The sequence below is a fragment of the Mobula birostris genome, chromosome 7 (assembly GCF_030028105.1).
Source record: "Mobula birostris isolate sMobBir1 chromosome 7, sMobBir1.hap1, whole genome shotgun sequence".
Taxonomy (NCBI): Eukaryota; Metazoa; Chordata; class Chondrichthyes; order Myliobatiformes; family Myliobatidae; genus Mobula; species Mobula birostris.
In genome coordinates, this window is record NC_092376.1 from 9,672,486 (window position 1) to 9,691,532 (window position 19,047).

At 44.6% G+C, this 19,047-nt stretch overlaps 1 protein-coding gene across 2 annotated transcripts in view; it reads left to right on the top strand.

The window, feature by feature from the left end:
- The window catches only part of capn5a (calpain 5a), a 165,816-nt gene that overhangs the window by 72,478 nt on the left and 74,291 nt on the right, over positions 1-19,047 (top strand). For both annotated transcript variants that reach the window (XM_072262602.1, XM_072262603.1), the window contains exons 3-4: positions 325-456; positions 7,763-7,971. In XM_072262602.1, coding sequence (XP_072118703.1) covers positions 325-456; positions 7,763-7,971 — 341 coding nt within the window. The remainder of the gene's footprint in view (positions 1-324; positions 457-7,762; positions 7,972-19,047) is intronic.

The window sequence follows — 19,047 nt, forward strand, 5'->3', positions numbered from 1 at the left end:
CACTTGGAGTATGTTCAACGCACCTACTGCTCAGTGCAAAAAAAGTTACTTCTGATATCTCCCCCCCCCCCAAATACTTTCTTCCAATTATGGGAATGGAGTTTGTTTTGTTGCTGTGGCTCTGTTGCTGTTGTTATTGCTTCTGTTGTTGAGCATGATGGTGGGCATGCTGTGCTGGTGCTGGAACGTGTTGTGATGCTTGTGGGATATCCCTATCATATTCTTAGGTGGCGTCGGTTGGTAACACAATTAACACACTGTTCCAATGTACATCTGATTAAATAAATGAAATCTGAATACGTTCTCCATTCCCCACCACCACAGGAAATCTGCAACAGCCCTCACCTCTTTGTTGACGGAATGAGTGCCCATGACCTCAACCAAGGCCAACTGGGGAACTGTTGGTTCGTGGCAGCCTGCTCTTGCTTGGCCTCGAGGGACTCCTTGTGGCAAAAGGTACGTGTTTCTTATAAATCTCTTCCATTGTTTGTCTCCTTAGGAGAGCTTGGGCAACCTAGGGGGTTTCCTCTTTGGAGCGAAGGATGAGTGGTGACTTGATAGAAGTGTACAAGGTGATAAAAGGTGTAGATTGAGAGGGCAGCCTGACACTTGTCCCATAGCAGAAATGGCTAATATGAGGGAGCATAATTTTAAGAGGATTGGAGGAAAGTATAGGAGAGATGTCAGAGATTGTTTTCTTTTCCAGAGGATAGTAATTGCATGGATGAACAGGTTGCCAAGGGCTGGTGATAGAGGCAGATGCACTGGAGACATTTCCGAAACTTAGGCAGGCAATTGGAAGAAAGAAAAAAAGGATGGCTACAAGGGAGAGAAGAGTGGTGGGGTGGAGATAGGTCTCTCACAAAGGAGGTGTAAGGTGCTCCTTCCCTGCGCTAGCCTACAGGTCACCCTTGGGCAAGGTGTAGCACCTGTTTAGCCCCCCAATCAGACCATACGGCCATACGGAGTTGTACAGACAGTACAGCACATCTGTGGATGTGAACTTGTCTCCACTGAAGACATTTATAGCAGCAGATGCAGAAAGAAGGCCTGGAAGATCATTGGGGACACCAGTCACCCCGACCATAAACTGTTTCAGCTGCTTCCGTCTGGCAAGCGATATCACAGTATTAAAGCCAGGACCAAACAGGCTATGGGACAGCTTCTTTCTACAAGCCATTAGACTTTTAAATTCACATATCTGTACTTCGCAATGGAGTCAAAACACAAAGATTTTTACTCCCTCACGTTGTGAGATGCACGTAAGATTTAATTAAATAAATTCTTCCAGTCAGGGTCATGTGAAGCCATGAGAGCAGTTGGTGGATGGTCGTACGAGCAGCTGGTGTATCTCACAAGTCCTGGTTATGCGACAATTTCTGAAGAGTATTGATAATGGCTGGGGTCACCTGTCTTGTAAAGACACTGCCCAGAAGAAGGCAGTGGCAATAGAACATCACTGCGGTGGAAAAATTTGCCAGGGACAATCATGGTCACAGAAAGATCATGATTGCCTCTGTTATACGACACGGCGCATAACAAATGAACGATAGGAGAGAAAGGTTAAATTGATCTTAGATGGCACAGCAAGATGTCTGTGCTGCACTGTCTGTGTTTAGTTGGATGTCTGTGTGGGTTTCCTCTGGGCGCTCCAGTTTACTCCCACATTCAGAGATGTACATGTTAGTTGGTCACATGGGTGTGATTGGGCGGTGTGGGCTTGTCGGGCCAGAAGCGCCTGTTAACGCTGTATCTCTGAATAAATAAGTAAAAACAAGGATGAGTGCAGTCCAAACTCTGGAGCCGTGTCTAGTGATGTTCCACGGGGTCAGTGCAAGGACTGTTGTTAATCATTGTTTCTATAAATGATTTGGGTGAAAATGTACAAGGCATGCTAAAGAGGTTTGCAGATGACACTAAATTAATAGTGTTGTAAACCATCAACTTTATTAACAATTACAAAGGGATCTTGTCCAGCTGACTAAGTGGGCCGAGGAATGGCACATAGTGTCTGGATAAGTATGAGGTGTTGTGATTTGTGAAGTCATACCAGGCCACAACTTCCACAGTGAACTGTAGGGCTATGGGGGTGAGTTGTAGATCAGAGGTACTTAGGAGACCAAGAAAATCGCTCCTGAAAGTGGCGTCACGGGCGGATAGGGTCATGAAGAAGACATTTAGCATGCTGGGCAACATGCCTCAGGGCATTAACTATAGAGCTGGTACACTATGTTACAGTTATACAAGACCTGATGAAGGGTTTTGGCCTGAAATGGCGACTGTTTATTCCGCCCCATTGATGCCGTCTGGCCTGCTGAGTTCCTCCAGCATTTTGTGTGTGTTACTCAAGAGTTTCAGCATCTGCAGAATCTCTTGTGTTTAAGTTAAGATGCTGGTGATATCTCACCTGGAGTATTGATTACAGTTTTGGTCACTCTGTTATAAGAAAGACATACTTGAGCCGGAAAGAGTGCAAAGAAGAATTACGAAGATGCTGCCAGGACTCGAGGGCCTGAGTTAGAGGAGGAGGTTGGACATGGGAGGACTTTATTCCTCGGAGTGTAGGAGACTAAAGGGTGACCTTGCAAAGGTTTATGAATGAACATAGATAGGGTGAATGCATATGGCCCTTTTTCCAGGGTTGGGGAATCAAGAACTAGAAGGTGTGCTTTTAAAGTGAGAAGGAAATGATTTAGAAGAGGCTTTCGGGGCAACTTCTCTATGCAGAGAGTGATGGATATATAGAATGAGTTGCCAGGGGAAGTGATATTGGTGAGTACAATCTTTAAAAGGCAGTTGGATTGATACAGAGACGAGAAAGGTTTAGAGAGGTACGGTACTGGCTTAGATGGACATCTTGGTTTCATGGAGAAGCTGGGCTGATGAGCCTGCTTCTCTGTTGTATTACTCAATGACTCTAAGCCTTAGATGAAGGCGCAACAAAACCTTGAGAGATGGTGGATGTATCATAGCAATTCAGGGCTTCTCCGTGGTACAAAATCTTTCAGGGTAGATGCAGGATTGATATTTCCCCTGGTTGGATTGTCCAGGTCCAGGGGCCAGAATAAGGGTTGGCCATTCAGAGGAGAAGATAGGTTAATGAACCTTTGGAACTCTCCCTGTTAGTTGCCATGCTAGTAGAAAGGGTGGTAAGGAAGGTGTACGCTATACTTGCCTTCATTGGTTGGGTTATTAAGCATAAGAGTTAAGAAGTCATGTTGGAGGCACATGAAACTTCAGTTTGATTATCGTGTGTAGTTCTGGATGCCCCATTACAGGAAGGATGTGGCGGGTTTGGAATGAGACCCTAGATCGATGAAGGGTTTCAGCCCAAAACTTACTCCCCATTACACCTGCTGGCATTTGGGGCATCAACGAAATTCCTCCATCTCTGTCTGTCCTTGGCCAGAAACCAATTTTGGTCTTGGTGTTGGTTTTCCTTCATCACTGTCGCACTCAGATGTATGATTCTTGATTACTGTTTCTGTAACAATTTTGTTCGACCTATCTGGGTTATTAGCCCTGAGGTGAACCCCTGAACTAGAGGACCGGTGGACTACTATTAGTCTGGCCCCTACACTTTGATCTGTTTGGCATGGGTGACCTGACCAAGAGCCAAAGCATAAAGCCCTGACTCCAAATCAGCATAGCTCTCCAGGTCATTGAGACTCGCAAACCTCCAAACCACAACAAGAGTTGTGATCCTCTTGGAGATCAGCCCAAAACATCCACTTTTTATTCCTTTCCGTAGATACTGTCAGACTTGCTGAGTTCCTCCAGCATTTTACATGGTCCTCTACGATCTATCTAACCCTCCCTTTCTAAGTAGCCCATAACCCTCAATTTTATTTTCATCTTAGTACCTATCTACAAATCTCTTAAATGTTGCTGATATATCTGCCTCTACCACCACCCAAGCAGTGCACTCCAGGCACCCACCACTCTCTGTGTAAAAAAAAACCTACCACTGACATTTCCCCTATACTTTAACCCACCATTATATGAAGAGCTTAAGATAAAAACCCTTGGAGTAAGCGATGTGACGAGAATACACATAGATTAAGATGTAGCTGTCCTGTGCTGGTACCAGTGGGATCAGCAGTTGGTCTGCCACCTGTCTTCAGGAGAGAGAGAGAGATAAGGAAAACAATGGAGCAGCATTTGGAGATGTTAATGAAGGGGAAGGAGAGCTGTCAAGATCGGCTCCCCCTTTGAACCCTGAACTGTTTGAAGTGATGGACAGGTGATACCCCAGCAGGGGGATAAAAAGGGACAGGTTCGCTAAGGCAGGACACACACGACACCCGAGGTAACGAGACCCTGGAAGCGGTGCGCCTCTCACAAGTTGGTGGGAAGCTTTTGGATGGCTGGTCGCGGGATCAAGCCATAGACGCTCAGGGTGGAAAGGCACGATCGGTGGGAACCTGGTGTGTGTCCACCCTTGCCTGGGTGCCGGGTTCACCGCAGGGAAACGATCGTATCTGGAAACGGAGGGGTCACGGTTGGTGACCTCAGATGACATCACAAAGGACTCGCCCGAAAGCTGACTGCGAAGGTCTGTGTGGAAGCCTTGCATATTCATTCGTTTTGCTCTCTCTCTCCCCCCCCCCCAACTGTCCATCGCCACGGCAACGATTACTGTGAACTGAACTGAACTAAATTGAACTGAACTTTGCGTCACTTTGAAACTGGTCATTTACCCCTAGACAACGATAGAGCTTGATTGATCCTGTTATCTGAATTCTGTGTACATGTATGTTTATCATTGCTGAACTGTTGCATTCATTATCCTTTTGATTAGAGTACTGTGTTGCTTGTTTCTTTAATAAAACTTTCTTAGTTCTAGTAATCCAGACTCCAACTGAGTGATCCATTTCTGCTGGTTTGGCAACCCAGTTACGGGGTACGTAACAGCGATCATAAAATGATCGAATTCACCCTGAAATTTGAGGAGAAGCTGAAGTCGGATGTATCTGTATTACAATGAAGCAAAGGGAATTACAGAAGCATGAGAGAAGAGTTAGCCAGAGTTGATTAGAAAAGAACACTGACAAGGATGACGGCAGAGTAGCAGTGGCTGGAATTTCTTGAAGCAATTTGGAAGGCACACGATACGTACGTCTCAATGAGGAAGGAGTATTCTCAAGGCAAGATGATACAACTGTGGCTAAAAAGAGAAGTCAAGGCCAACAAAAGGGCATATAATAGACCAAAAATTAGTGGGAAGTTGGAGGATTGGGAAGCTTTCAAATACCAACAGAAGGCAACTAAAAAGCAATTAAGAAGGTAAAGATGGAATACAAAGTAAGCTAGCTGATAATATTAAAGAGGATCCCAAGATATATAAAGTGTAAAAGAGAGGTGAGAGTGGATATCAGACTGCTGGAAAATGATGCTGGAGAGGTCGAAATGGGGTCAAGGAAATGGCAGACAAACTGAATAAGTATTCATTGTGGAAGACACTAGCAGTATGGTGGAGGTTCCATGTGTCAGAGGTCATCAAATATGTAAAGTTACCAGTACTAGGGAGAAGGTTTTTGGGAAACTGTAAGGTCTGAAGGTAGATAAGTCACCTGAATCAGATGGTGTGCACCCCAGGTTCTGAAAGAGGTGGTTGAAGAGATTGTGGAGGCAGTAGTAATGATCTTTGGAGAATCACTAGATTCTGGAATGGTTCTGGAAGATCAGAAGCTTACAAGTGTCACTCCACTCTTCAAGAAGGGAGAAAGGCAGAAGAAAGGAAACTATAGGCCAGTTAGTCTGATCTCAGCAGTTGGGAAGATGTTGGAGACGATTGATAAGAATGTAGTTTTGGGGTATTTGGAGGCACATGATAAAATAGACCATTGTCAGCTTGGTTTCCTCAAGGGAAAATCTTGCTTGACAAATCTGTTGAAACTCTTTGAAGATATAATAAGCAGGATAGACAAAGGAACATCGGTTGATGTTGCGTATTTGGATTTTCAGAAGGTCTGCTTAACAAGCCACACATGACTCTGCTTAACAAGCTGTGAGCCCATGGTATTACAGGGAAGATTCTGTCATGGTTAATGCAGTGGCTGAATGACAGAAGGCAAAGAATGGGAATAAAGGTAGCCTTTTCTGGTTGGCTGTCAGTGACAAGTGGTCTCCACAGAGGTCTGTTGGGATCAATTCTGTTTACGTTTTATGTCAGTGATTTAGATGAAGGAATTGATGGCTTTGTTACAAAGTTTGCAGACAATACCAAGATAGGTGGATGGGCAGGTCGATTTAAGGAAGTAGAGAGGCTACAGAGGGGCAGATTAGGAGATTGGATGAAGAAATGGCAGATGGAATACACTGTTGGGAAGTGTATGGTCATGCACTTGGGTAGAAGCATTGAAAAGGTTGACTATTTTCTAAATGGAGAGAAAATACAAGAAACTGAGGTGCAAAGGGACTTCAGAGTCCTTGTACAGGATTTCCGAAAGGTTAATTTGTAGGTTGAGTCTGTGGTGAGGAAGGCAAATGCAATGTTAGCATTCATTTCAAGAGGACTAGAATATAAAAGCAAGGATGTAATATTGAAACTTAATAAAGCACTGGTGAGGCCTCACTTGAAGTATTGTGAGAGGTTTTGGCCCCCTATCTTAGAAAAGATGTGCTGAAACTGGAGAGGGTTCAAATGAGATTCAAGAAAATGATTCCAGGTTTGAACAGCTTGTCATATGAAGACTGTTTGGCTCTGGGCCTATATTCACTAGAATTCAGATGACTGAGGGATGACCTCATGAAAACTTATTGAAGGATGAAAGGCCTTGATAGAGGAGATAATATTTCCCATGGTGGGAGAGTATAAGATCAGAGGACACAGCCTCAGAATAGAGAGAGGTACAGTCAACGTTTCCGGCCAAGACCCTTCATCAGGACTTTTCTAGAGATCTCTTCCTAGAGATGCTGCCTGACCTGCTGTGTTCACCAGCAACTTTTATGTGTGTTGCTTGAAATTCCAGCATCTGCAGATTTCCTCATGTCTCAGAATAGAGACGTGTCCTTTTAGAATGGAGACAAGGAGGTATTTCTTTAGCCAGAGAGTGGTGAATCTGTGGAATTCTTTGCCGTAGGCAGCTGTGGAGGCCCAGTCTGTATGTGTATTTAAGGCAGAGGTTGATAGATTCTTGATTGGTCAGGACATGAAGGGATACAGGGAGAATTTGGGGCTGAGAGGAAAATTGGATCAGCCATGATGAAAGTGGCAGAGCAAACTCAGTGGGCCAAATGGCCTAATACTGCTCTTATGTCTTACGGTCTTATGGAATGGGGTTGGGGTGGGGGAATAGGGATCATGTCGAAGAGACTTAACTTACTCTCTCTTAATCTCATTTAATTCAGCATCATGTTCAGCACAGACATTGTGGGCCAAATGGCCTGTTCCTGTTCTGTATTGCTCTGTGTTGTCTACCCAACAGGAGATGGAGAGAGATACCTGTAGATTGTTGGATATTAATTGAGGAGAAAGGTTTATTCAGGAACAAGGCACTGAGGTAAAAGATCAGCCACGACCTTATTGAATGAGGAAGAGCGTATAAGTGTCTATATGGATTTTTCTCACTATGATTTCTTATGCTCAGTGGAAGTGATTCTTGGCATCAGTAACTGCACAGGACAATTTGGTGGCAGTGAGGAATGATGGGAAGGAGGGAATAGAAAAAGGTAGGCTCACTGAGAAGCTGTTGACTGATGTTAAATTTCTGACCCCAACCTAATCTGTGTGCGATTTTGTTTTTGTGTGGGATCACAGGTAATCCCGAACTGGAAAGAGCAGGAATGGGCCGTGGACAAGCCCAACAACTACGCGGGTATCTTCCACTTCTGTTTCTGGCGCTTTGGAGAGTGGGTGGACGTGGTGATCGATGACCGCCTGCCAACAGTCAATGGGCAGCTCATCTACTGTCACTCTAACTCCAAGAATGAGTTCTGGAGTGCTCTGGTGGAGAAGGCTTATGCCAAGTAAGTGAATGTCAGAACAAAGCCTTTAGGTCACTCTTTGCGTGCTATTACCGTTCCTGTAATACCATGGGGTCTTACCTTGTTAAGCAGTCTCATGTACAGCACCTTGTCAAAGGTCCTCTGAAAATCCAAGTATACAACCTCCTTTGTCTATTCTGCCTGTTATTTCCTCAAAGAATTCCAACAGATTTGTCTGGCAAGATTTTCCCTTAAGGAACCCATGCTGACTAGGGCCTTTTTTATCATGTCTCTCCAAGTACCCCAAAACCTTAATAATAGATTCTAACATCTTCACAACCACTGACATAAGGCTAACAGGCCTATAATTTCCTCTCTCTAGCATCCTTCCCTTCTTAATGAGTGGAGTGACATTTTAGAGTTTCCCATCCTTCTGAATCGTTGCAGAATCTAGTAATTCTTGAAAGATGACTGCTAATGTCTCCACAACCTCTTCAGCTACCTCTTTCAGACCCTGGGGTATAGTCCAGCAATCTGCACTGTTTGCCTCCTTCTGACCATCAGTAAAGACAGAATCATCCAGCGCACCAGAAAGGCAGGGTTATCGTGGTGGGAGATTTTAAATATCAATTGGCATCTCCCCAGAGCGAGGGGTTTAGATGGAGTGGAGTTTGTGAGGTGTGTTCAGGAAGGTTTGTTGACACAGTATGTAGATAAGCCTATAAGAGGAGAGGCTGTACTTGATCTGGTATTGGGAAATGAACCTGGTGAGGTGTCAAATCTCTCAGTGGGAGAGCATTTTGGAGATAGTGATCACAATTCTATCTCATTTACCATAGCATTGGAGAGAGATAGGAACAGACAAGTTAGGAAAGCGTTGGAATAAGAGGAAATATGAGGCTATCAGGTAGGAACGTGGAAGCATAAATTGGAAACAGATGTTCTCAGGGAAATGTACGGAAGAAATGTGGCAAATGTTCAGAGGATACTTGCGTGGCATTCTGCATAGGTACGTTCCAATGAGACTGGGAAAGGATGGTAGGGTAGAGGAACCGTGGTGTACAAAGGCTGTAATAAATCTAGTCAGGAAGAAAAGAAAAGCCTACAAAAGGTTCAAAAAGCTAAGGAGTGATAGAGATCTAGAAGATTATAAGGCTAGCAGGAAGGAGCTTAAGAATGAAATTAGGAGAGCCAGAAGAGGCTATGAGAAGGCCTTGGTGGACAGGACGAAGGAAAACCCCATGGCATTCTACAAGTATGTGAAGAGCAAGAGGATAAGATGTGAGAAAATAGGATCATTTAAGTGTGACAGTGGGAAATGTGTATGGAATGGGACGAGTTAGCAGAGGTACTTAATGAAAAATTTGCTTCAGTATTTACTGTGGAAAAGGATCTTGATGATTGTAGGGATGAATTACAGCGGACTGAAAAACTTGAGCATGTAGATATTAAGGAAGAGGATGGGCTGGAGCTTTTGGAAAGTATCAAGTTGGATAAGTCACCGGGACTGGACGAGATGTACCCCAGGCTACTGTGGGAGGCGAGGGAGGAGATTGAGTCTCTGGTGATGATCTTTGCATCATTCTATGGGGATGGGAGAGGTTCCGGAGGATGGAAGGGCTGCGGATGTTGGTCCCTTATTCAAGAAAGAGAGTAGAGATAGCCCAAGAAATTATAGACTAGTGAGTCTTACTTCAGTGATTGGTAAGTTGATGGAGAAGACTTATGAACATTTGGAGAGGTATAATATGATTAGGTATAGTCAGCATGGCTTTGTCAAAGGCAGGTCGTGCCTTATGGGCCTCGTTGAATTTTTTGAGGATGTGACTAAACACATTGATGAAGGTAGAGCAATAGTTGTAGTGTATATGGATTTCAGCAAGGCATTTGATAAGGTACCCCGTGCAAGGCTTATTGAGAAAGTAAGGAGGCATGGGATCCAAGGAGCCATTGCTTTGTGGATCCAGAACTTGCTTGCCCATAGAAGACAAAGAGTGGTTTTAGATGGGTCATATTCCCATTGAGGTTGGTGACCAGTGGTCTGCCTCAGGGATCTGTTCTGGGACCTCTACTCTTCATGATTTTTGTAAATGACCTGGATGAGGAAATGGAGGGATGTGTTAGTAAATTTGCTGATGACTTAAGGTTGGGAGTGTTGTAGGTAGTGTGGAGGGCTGTCATGGGTTACAGCGGGACATTGATAGGATGCAAAACTGGGCTGAGAAGTGGTAGATGTTCAACCCAAATAAGTGTGAAGTGGTTCATTTTGGTAGGTCAAATATGATGGTAGAATACAGTATTAATGGTAAGACTCTTGGAGGATCAGAGGGATCTTGGGGTCTGAGTCCATAGACCCTCAAAGCTGCTGCCCAGGTTGACTGGTTAAGAAGGCATACGGTGCATTAGCCTTCATCAATCATGGGACTGAGTTTAGGAGCAAAGAGTTAATGTTGTAGCTATATAGGACCCTGGTCAGACCCCACATGGAGTACTATGCTCAGTTCTGGTCACCTCACTATAGGAAGGTTGTGGAAATCATGGAAAGGGTTAAGGAAATTTACAAGGATGTTCCCTGGATTGGGGAGCATGCCTTATGAGAATAGGTTGAGTGAACTTGGCCTTTTCTCCTTGGACAGATGGAGGATGAGAGGTGATCCGATGGAGGTGTGTAAAATGATGAGAGGCATTGATCGTGTGGATAGTCAGAGGCTTTTTCCCAGGACTGAAATGGCTAACACGAGAGGGCACAGTGTTAAGGTGCTTGGAAGCTGGTACAGAGAAAATGTCAGGGGTAATTTTTTTCTGCAGAGAGTAGTGAGTGCGTGGAACGGGCTGCCAGTGACGGTGGTGGAGGCTGATAGGACAGGGTCTTTTAAGAGACTCATGTATAGGTACATGGAGACCAGAAAAATAGAGGGCTATGGGTAACCCTAAGTAATTTCAAAGTTAAGGACATGTTTGGCTCAGTTTTGTGGGCTGAATGGCCTGTATTATGCTGTAGGTTGTCTATTCTATGTTTCTAAAGGCAATTCAGCCCATTATGTCTTGGATTATTGGGAAATTGGTCAAGGTTTATTATTGTCACATGTACCAAGACACAGTGAAAAAAAACTTGAAGCACTATCTTGGATTTGAAGATCACTATCTTCGGAAGACAGAGTGATGGAGAGGGAATGGTTTACTGGCTTGTTATTGTCACTGAGGTACATTGAAAAATGTTTTTATATGTTCCATCCAAACAGATTATTCCATAGGTGCATCAAGGTTGGAACTGGTTTATAATTGTCAGCTGTACTGAGGTACAGTGACGAGTTTGCCTTGTATACTGTTCACTACTGGTCTACAGTATAGCCAGAGTGCGTAAGACTTTTGTACAGTACTGTATTTGTCAACGCGGAACGGAGAGGGAGTTTGTAAATCTGGTGCAAGCAACGGATATTGGGAATGGCGAGGGTGGAGCCCCGCAAGGGGAGTGTTGGACAGGTGGCAGAGAAGGAGTGCTGCTGTAGGGAGACTGACACGGGTGCAGACACACCCAGCCCTGAGACACCAGGCAAGGTAATTTGATTCCAAACAATTGGTTTATTAATCATTACAGAATGTCTCTCTGGTCCTTCCTGCTCCCTCCCCTCTCCATCTCCTTTTTCCAACCGTGATTCCAGTCTCCCTGCCCCCTTCCCACTCTCTCTCCACAAGAGAGACCTATATCAGAATCAGGTTTATCATCACTCACGCTCACAAGTGTAGCAGTATAGAGGAGTTATAGACAAAGTGCAAGATTATAACATGGAGCATGAGGTCAAGTGTGCAACAACTTTGGTTGTTTTCTGTGGAGCATCGGAGGGTGAGGCAAGACCGGACAGAAGTTCATAAGATTATGAGAGGCATAGACAGAGTAGATAGCTGGTATTTTTTTTTACATTGGTTGAAGTGTTGAACACTAGAGAGTATAGCTTTAATGTGAGAAGGCGAAAGGTCAAAGGGGACATGCGGGCACTGTTCTCACTAAGCTGTGTAGGTGCGTGGCCACGCAGTCGCTGAAATGCTCTCACACGTTACCTTTGTTGCCATGCAGCTAATTTTTTTTATATAATGTTAATATTAAAGTGCCACATAGTTGTCAGGATGTGTAAAAATTTCCTGCTCAGAGCAATGGTTGAACCTACCCCTCTCACCTTCAATGCATGCTCTCTAGTATTGGTCATTTCAACCCTGGGAAAGAGATGCCTTCTGTCCTCTCTGTCTGTGCCTCCCATAATCTTCTAAACATCTATCAGATCTCCCCTCGGGCTCTGGCACTCCAGAGCAAACAACCCAAGTTTGTCCAGACTCTCATGATAGCACACTCTCGAAACTAGGCTGTATCTTGGTATCGCTTCTGCACCCTTTCCAAAGCCTCAATATTGTAGTGCGACAAGAACTGTATGCAATACTCCAGATATGGGCCAACTAGCATTTTATAAAGTTGTAACGTAACCTCCTGACTTTTGAACTCAATGCCTCTACTAATAAAAACAAGATCTGGCGCATCTGGGAGGGGAAGAGAAGATGGCGGCGCGACGTTGTGCGTGCGGCCGCTCCGAAATGATATCCTATTTGTAGGTAGGATGCCGTGCACAATCCTGATTTGATGGAGACAGACGTTGGAGGAATATCTGGAGAAACTTCTGAAATGCCCGCTTCGCTGCCGCTGCTACTGTGTAATCGAAATCTCCAGAGGGGAAGGTCCCAAATCCTCGGCTTTGCCTATTGCCTGTTGCTGGGGCCGGGGTCAAAGCACTCGGCAGAGATGGTGTTTGGTGCTTGGTGTCAGAGGGCTGGTCGGAGGCTCGAAATTTTCGAACAGACTCAAGAGTCGGCTGTGTTTGGGTGCTTCCAGGGTGCTGCATCGGCAAGTTTGCGGCGCTGGAAGCTCATGGCAAGGAGAGTTTTCTTCCTTCTACCGTCTGCATGAGATGATGGGACTTTCAAGAGACTTTGAGACTTTTTTTTTTACTGTGCCCATGGTCTGTTCTTTATCAAATTACGGTATTACTTTGCACTGTTGTAACTATATGTTATAATTATGTGGTTTTTGTCAGTTTTGTTTAGTCTTGGTTTGTCTTGTGTTTCTGTGATATCTTTCTAGAGGAACATTGTATCATTTCTTAATGCATGCATTACTAAATGACAATAAAAGAGGACTGCGTGTCCTCATAATCTAATCATAATCTAATCTAATCATTGGCATCTCTGTACCAAATAGTGATGCAACTTGTCAGAATTCTGTCCATGGTAAATCTGTAGAAATTTGCTAGTCTTTGGTGAGATACCTAATCTCCTCAAACTTCTAATGAAGTATAGCTGCTGGCATGCCCTCTTTCTAATTGCATTAATATGTGTATCAGGATTCATCTTCTATAGATGCACAGTGGAGGGTAACCTGACTGGTTGCATCACGGCCTGGTATGGAAACACCAAAGTCCAAGAATGGAAAAGCCTACAAGAAGTACTGAATACATCACAGGAAAACCCTCCCTAACTTCACCCACTCAGTACTGAACTGATTCCACAACCTATGGACTCGCTTTCAAGGACTCTACTACTTGTGTTCTCAGTATTATTTATTTACTTTACTATTATTATTATTATTATTATTATTCATTGTTTCTTTTTTGTATTTGCACATTTGTCTTCTTTAGCACAGTGGTTGTCAGTCTTTGTGTGTTGTTTTTCATTGATTCTGGTTTTTTTTGTTCTATGAATGCCTGTAAGAAAATGAATCTCAAGTTAGTGTACGGCGACATAGATAAACATTAGTAATTAATTTACTTTGACTTTATTTATTGAGATACAGTGTGGAATAGGCCCTTCCGCCCTTCGAGTTGTGACGCCTAGCAACCCCTGATTTAACCCTAGCTTAATCACAGATCAATTTACAATGACCAATCAACCTACCAACCGGCAGGTCTTTAGATTGTGAGAGGAAACCAGAGCACCTGAAGAAAATCCATGTGGTCACTGGGAGTACAAACAAACTCCTCAAATGCCTGCAGCAGGAATTGAACTTGGGTCGCTGGTACTGTAAAGTGCCACCCAAAACTTATCATACAAGGAATCTAGGCAGTGAAAAGAATAGAGAACGTAGCTTTACAGTTACAGAGGAAGTCTGATGCCTGTAGACAAATAAAGTGTGAGGGCTACAACGGCTTAAATTGGGAGATCAAGAATTTAACTTTACTACCTGGGAGGTCTATTCAAATGTTTGATAAGAGTAGGGTAGAAGCAATCCTTGAGCCAGCTTTCAGTTCAGACTTTAAACAGAAACACTATGTTCTTCCAAGTTCAGGTTTATTGCTATTCCACCATACGTATGTATACAGCTAAATGAAACATTGTTCACCTGCAGCCAAGGTGCAAAGCACAGTACATGTACAGACACACACACACAGCACTTATAGTTACGATAGCGCACACAGTCACAAAATAATATTGGCACAAGTCCCTGAGTGTCATGGCCTGAAGATTGATGGCACTTGGAATGTTGTCTTGGAGCCAAGAACAAACACACAATAGTTCCTGAATTTTGGCGCTTCTGTAAGGAGTCTGTACATCCTGCCCAATGGGTTTGCTCCTTCTATATCCCAAAGACCGACCGGTTAGTAGGCTAATTGGTCATTGTAAGTTATCCAGTGATTAGTTCAAGATTAAATCGGGGGTTGCGAGGCGGCACGGCTCAAAGGGCTGGAAGGCTCTATTCCGCACTGTATCTCAATAAATCTTACGATGGGTCAGCTGCAGACAAAGGCAATCCAGCTGGTCTTCCGGGGACCGAACACTGGAGAGCGGCCACTAGGGGAAGCAGTTTTTTTTTTATTGCTAGCAGGACATTAGAAACACCATATAATTAGCAAGAAGCAGGAGTTGTGATCTGTGTAAGGGTGCGTTAGATGGTTAAAATTCTTGATCTTTTCCCTTCAGCTGAATTTCACAGTGACTGCGCCAGCTCTGAACTCAGTTACATACTCAGCTTGGAAAACGATGATGCATGTGGGAATACTGAACATTTTGTAAATGAATCCAGGTTTCTCCCCTTTTTGTTTCCATGGCAAATGTTCTAAAAATACATTAGGATTGCTTGACAGAATGGATTCAAAAAGTTTGAAGTAAATTTATTATCAAAGTTCAAGTACTATATGTCACCATATAGTACAACCCTGAGATTTGTTTTTTTTTGTGGGTATACTCGATAAATCCAAGAGCCATAATTGGTGTTCCTTTTTGCTCCTTGTGGCGCAATGGGCAGCATTTTTTGCCATGTGCGAGGAGCTGGCCGTATTCGAACCTGGACCTTTCACCTCAAAGTGCAGTGTTGATGCCATGACACTGCCAGCCAGATTAAGAACCATAATAGAAATAATGAAAGACCACACCCAGCAGGACAAACGACCAATGTGCAAAAGGCAACAAAAGAAAAATAATAATAAATAAATAAGCAATAAATATCAAGAACATGAGGCGAGGAGTCCTTGTAAGTGAGTCCACTAGTTGTGCGAAGAGTTCACTGAATGGGTAGTTGAAGTTGAGTGAAGTTATCAGTTCCGGTTTAATATAAATGGAGAAAATGCTGTGCTTTCATCAGTACTGGGGCAGTTGTGACACAAACCAGAAAGACTGGTTATTTGAAAGATCATTATCTGCACCACTGATTTTTCTTTCCTCGTCTGTAAATGCTTATGACTTCTCTGAGTTCAGTCTTCCTGTAGCTACAGGATTTTCATATAGTGCAGAAACAGTCCATTCGGTCCTTCGTGCCCATGTTGATCCATCGATGTAGACCAATCCCATTTACCCATACTTGGACCATTAATATTCAGTCCATAACTCCAGGCCTTACTCACCACAACCTGAAATATTTTTTTTTGTAATTTATTTTTTATTGAATTTCATCATCAAACAAACATTTCCATAAGATGTATTTCAGATACTGTACCTATATATCATATAATCATATTTGTCACAAATCTCCACATAATACTTATCTGAGGTATACACTTACAGAAAGGAGAGGAAAGAAAGAACAATTGAAAGAAGAAAACCACCCTTAACCAATGACCTTTAGTTCTCGTCCCACCCAACCTCAGTGGGAAAACCCTGCGTGCATTTACCATATCGATACCTCTATCAAATCTCCCCTCATTCTTCATGCAGATATCAGCAGGCCCTCTCCCTTTCTCTGCCACAGCTCCAGACCTCACTCTCCACAATCTTGCATGGATTCTTTTGACAGGAATTCTATGTTTTTCCCATTAACATTTATGCTTGGGGATTCGAGTGTTTGGCTGGATACTACTAAAATGTTGTGGGCTTGCCTGCTTCCAGCAGTCTCCAGGGGCTGTGCATTCCAAATGGACTCGGTGTCCAGGTGAAATATTTCTCCTTTTGATTTACAAACTCGCTCTCCTCTTCACGTTGACAAATACAGTACTGTGAAAACATCGCAAGCACCTTAGCTGTATATTTGTGCCTCACATCAAAGTTGCTGGTGAACGCAGCAGGCCAAGCAGCATCTGTAGGCAGAGGTGCAGTCGACGTTTCAGGCCGAGACCCTTCGTCAGGACTAACTGAAGGAAGAGAGAGTAAGGGATTTGAAAGTTGGAGGGGGGGGAGGGGAGATCCAAAATGATAGGAGAAGACAAGAGGGGGAGGGATGGAGCCAAGAGCTGGACAGGTGATTGGCAAAAGGGATACGAGAGGATCATGGGACAGGAGGTCCGGGAAGAAAGACGGCGGGGGGGGACCCAGAGGTTGGGCAAGAGGTATATTCAGAAGGAGAAAAAGGAGAGTGAGAGAAAGAATGTGTGCATAAAAATAAGTAACAGATGGGGTACGAGGGGGAGGTGGGGCCTTAGCGGAAGTTAGAGAAGTCGATGTTCATGCCATCAGGTTGGAGGCTACCCAGACGGAATATAAGGTGTTGTTCCTCCAACCTGAGTGTGGCTTCATCTTTACAGTAGAGGAGGCCGTGGATAGACATGTCAGAATGGGAATGGGATGTGGAATTAAAATGTGTGGCCACTGGGAGATCCTGCTTTCTCTGGCGAACAGAGCGTAGATGTTCAGCAAAGCGGTCTCCCAGTCTGCGTCGGGTCTCGCCAATATATAAAAGGCTGCATCAGGAGCATCGGACGCAGTATATCACCCCAGTTGACTCATAGGTGAAGTGTTGCCTCACCTGGAAGGACTGTTTGGGGCGTTGAATGGTGGTAAGGGAGGAAGTGTAAGGGCATGTGTAGCACTTGTTCCGCTTACACGGATAAGTGCCAGGAGGGAGATCAGTGGGGAGGGATGGGGGGGACGAATGGACAAGGGAGTTGTGTAGGGAGCGATTCCTGCGGAATGCAGAGAGAGGCGGGGAGGGAAAGATGTGCTTAGTGGTGGGATCCCATTGGAGGTGGCGGAAGTTACGGAGAATAATATGTTGGACCCGGAGGCTGGTGGGGTGGTAGGTGAGGACCAGGGGAACCCTATTCCTAGTGGGGTGGCAGGAGGATGGAGTGAGAGCAGATGTACGTGAAATGGGGGAGATGCGTTTAAGAGCAGAGTTGATAGTGGAGGAAGGGAAGCCCCTTTCTTTAAAAAAGGAAGACATCTCCCTTGTCCTAGAATGAAAAACCTCATCCATGGCCTCCTCTACTGTAAAGATGAAGCCACACTCAGGTTGGAGGAACAACACCTTATATTCCGTCTGGGTAGCCTCCAACCTGATGGCATGCACATTGACTTCTCTAACTAACGCTAAGGCCCCACCTCCCCCTCGTACCCCATCTGTTACTTATTTTTATGCACACATTCTTTCCCTCACTCTCCTTTTTCTCCCTCTGTCCCTCTGAATATACCCCTTGCCCATCCTCTGGGTCCCCCCCCCTTGTCTTTCTTCCCGGACCTCCTGTCCCATGATCCTCTTGTATCCCCTTTTGCCTATCACCTGTCCAGCTCTTGGCTCCATCCTTCCCCCTCCTGTCTTCTCCTATCATTTTGGATCTCCCCCTCCCCCTCCAACTTTCAAATCCCTTACCCATTCTTCCTTCAGTTAGTCCTGACGAAGAGTCTCGGCCTGAAACATCGACTGCACCTCTTCCTACAGATGCTGCCTGGCCTGCTGCGTTCACCAGCAACTTTGATGTGTGTTGCTTGAATTTCCAGCATCTGCAGAATTCCTGTTGTTTGTATATTTGTGCCTAAAGCTTTTGCACTGTACTGTAGGTTTATTATTGTCATGTGTTGGTGAAAAACTTTGTCTGACATGCCACTCGAACAGATAATCTCATCACATCTGTACATTGAGGTGATACAAGGGAAAACTGTAACAGAGTGCAGAATAGAGTGTTACAGTTAGAGAAAATGCAGTGCAGGCAGGCAATAAGGTGCAAGGTAACGACAAGGCAAACCGATGTCAAGAGTCCATCTTACTGAAACAGGGGAATGTAATGGTCAAATGATAAATGCAAGGGATTCTGCAGATGCTGGAAATCTTGAGCAACACACACAAAATGCTGGGGAGCTCAGCAGGTTAGGCAGCATCTATGGAGGGAAATGAACAGTTGACGTTTCAGGCTGAGACCCTTCATCGGGCCAATTTTTATACCATCAGATTATAGACCACTGAGGCAGAAAGTGATATGTAAACTTGTTTATTATTGTCACATGTACCAAGGTACAATAAAAAAAACTTGTTTTGCAAACAGTTCATATAGATCAGATTACACAGTGCATTGATGTAGAATGAGGTAAAACAATAATCCTATCAGATTCCTCCTTCTTCAGCCCTTTACCTTTTCCACCTATCACCTGTCAGCTTCTCACTTCATCCCGGCCTCCACCCACCCACTCCCCCCACCACCTGGTCCTTCCTATCACCTGTCAGCTCTTACTTCATCCCCGCCTCCCCCACCCACCCACCTTCCACCCCCCCTCACCTGGTCCCACCCGTCACCTGTCAGCTTCTCATTTCATCCCCGCCTTCCCCACCCACCCACCTTCCACCCCCCGCCCTCACCTGGTCCCACCCGTCACCTGTCAGCTTCTCACTTCATCCCCGCCTCCACCCACCCACTTCCCCCCTCACCTGGTCCCACC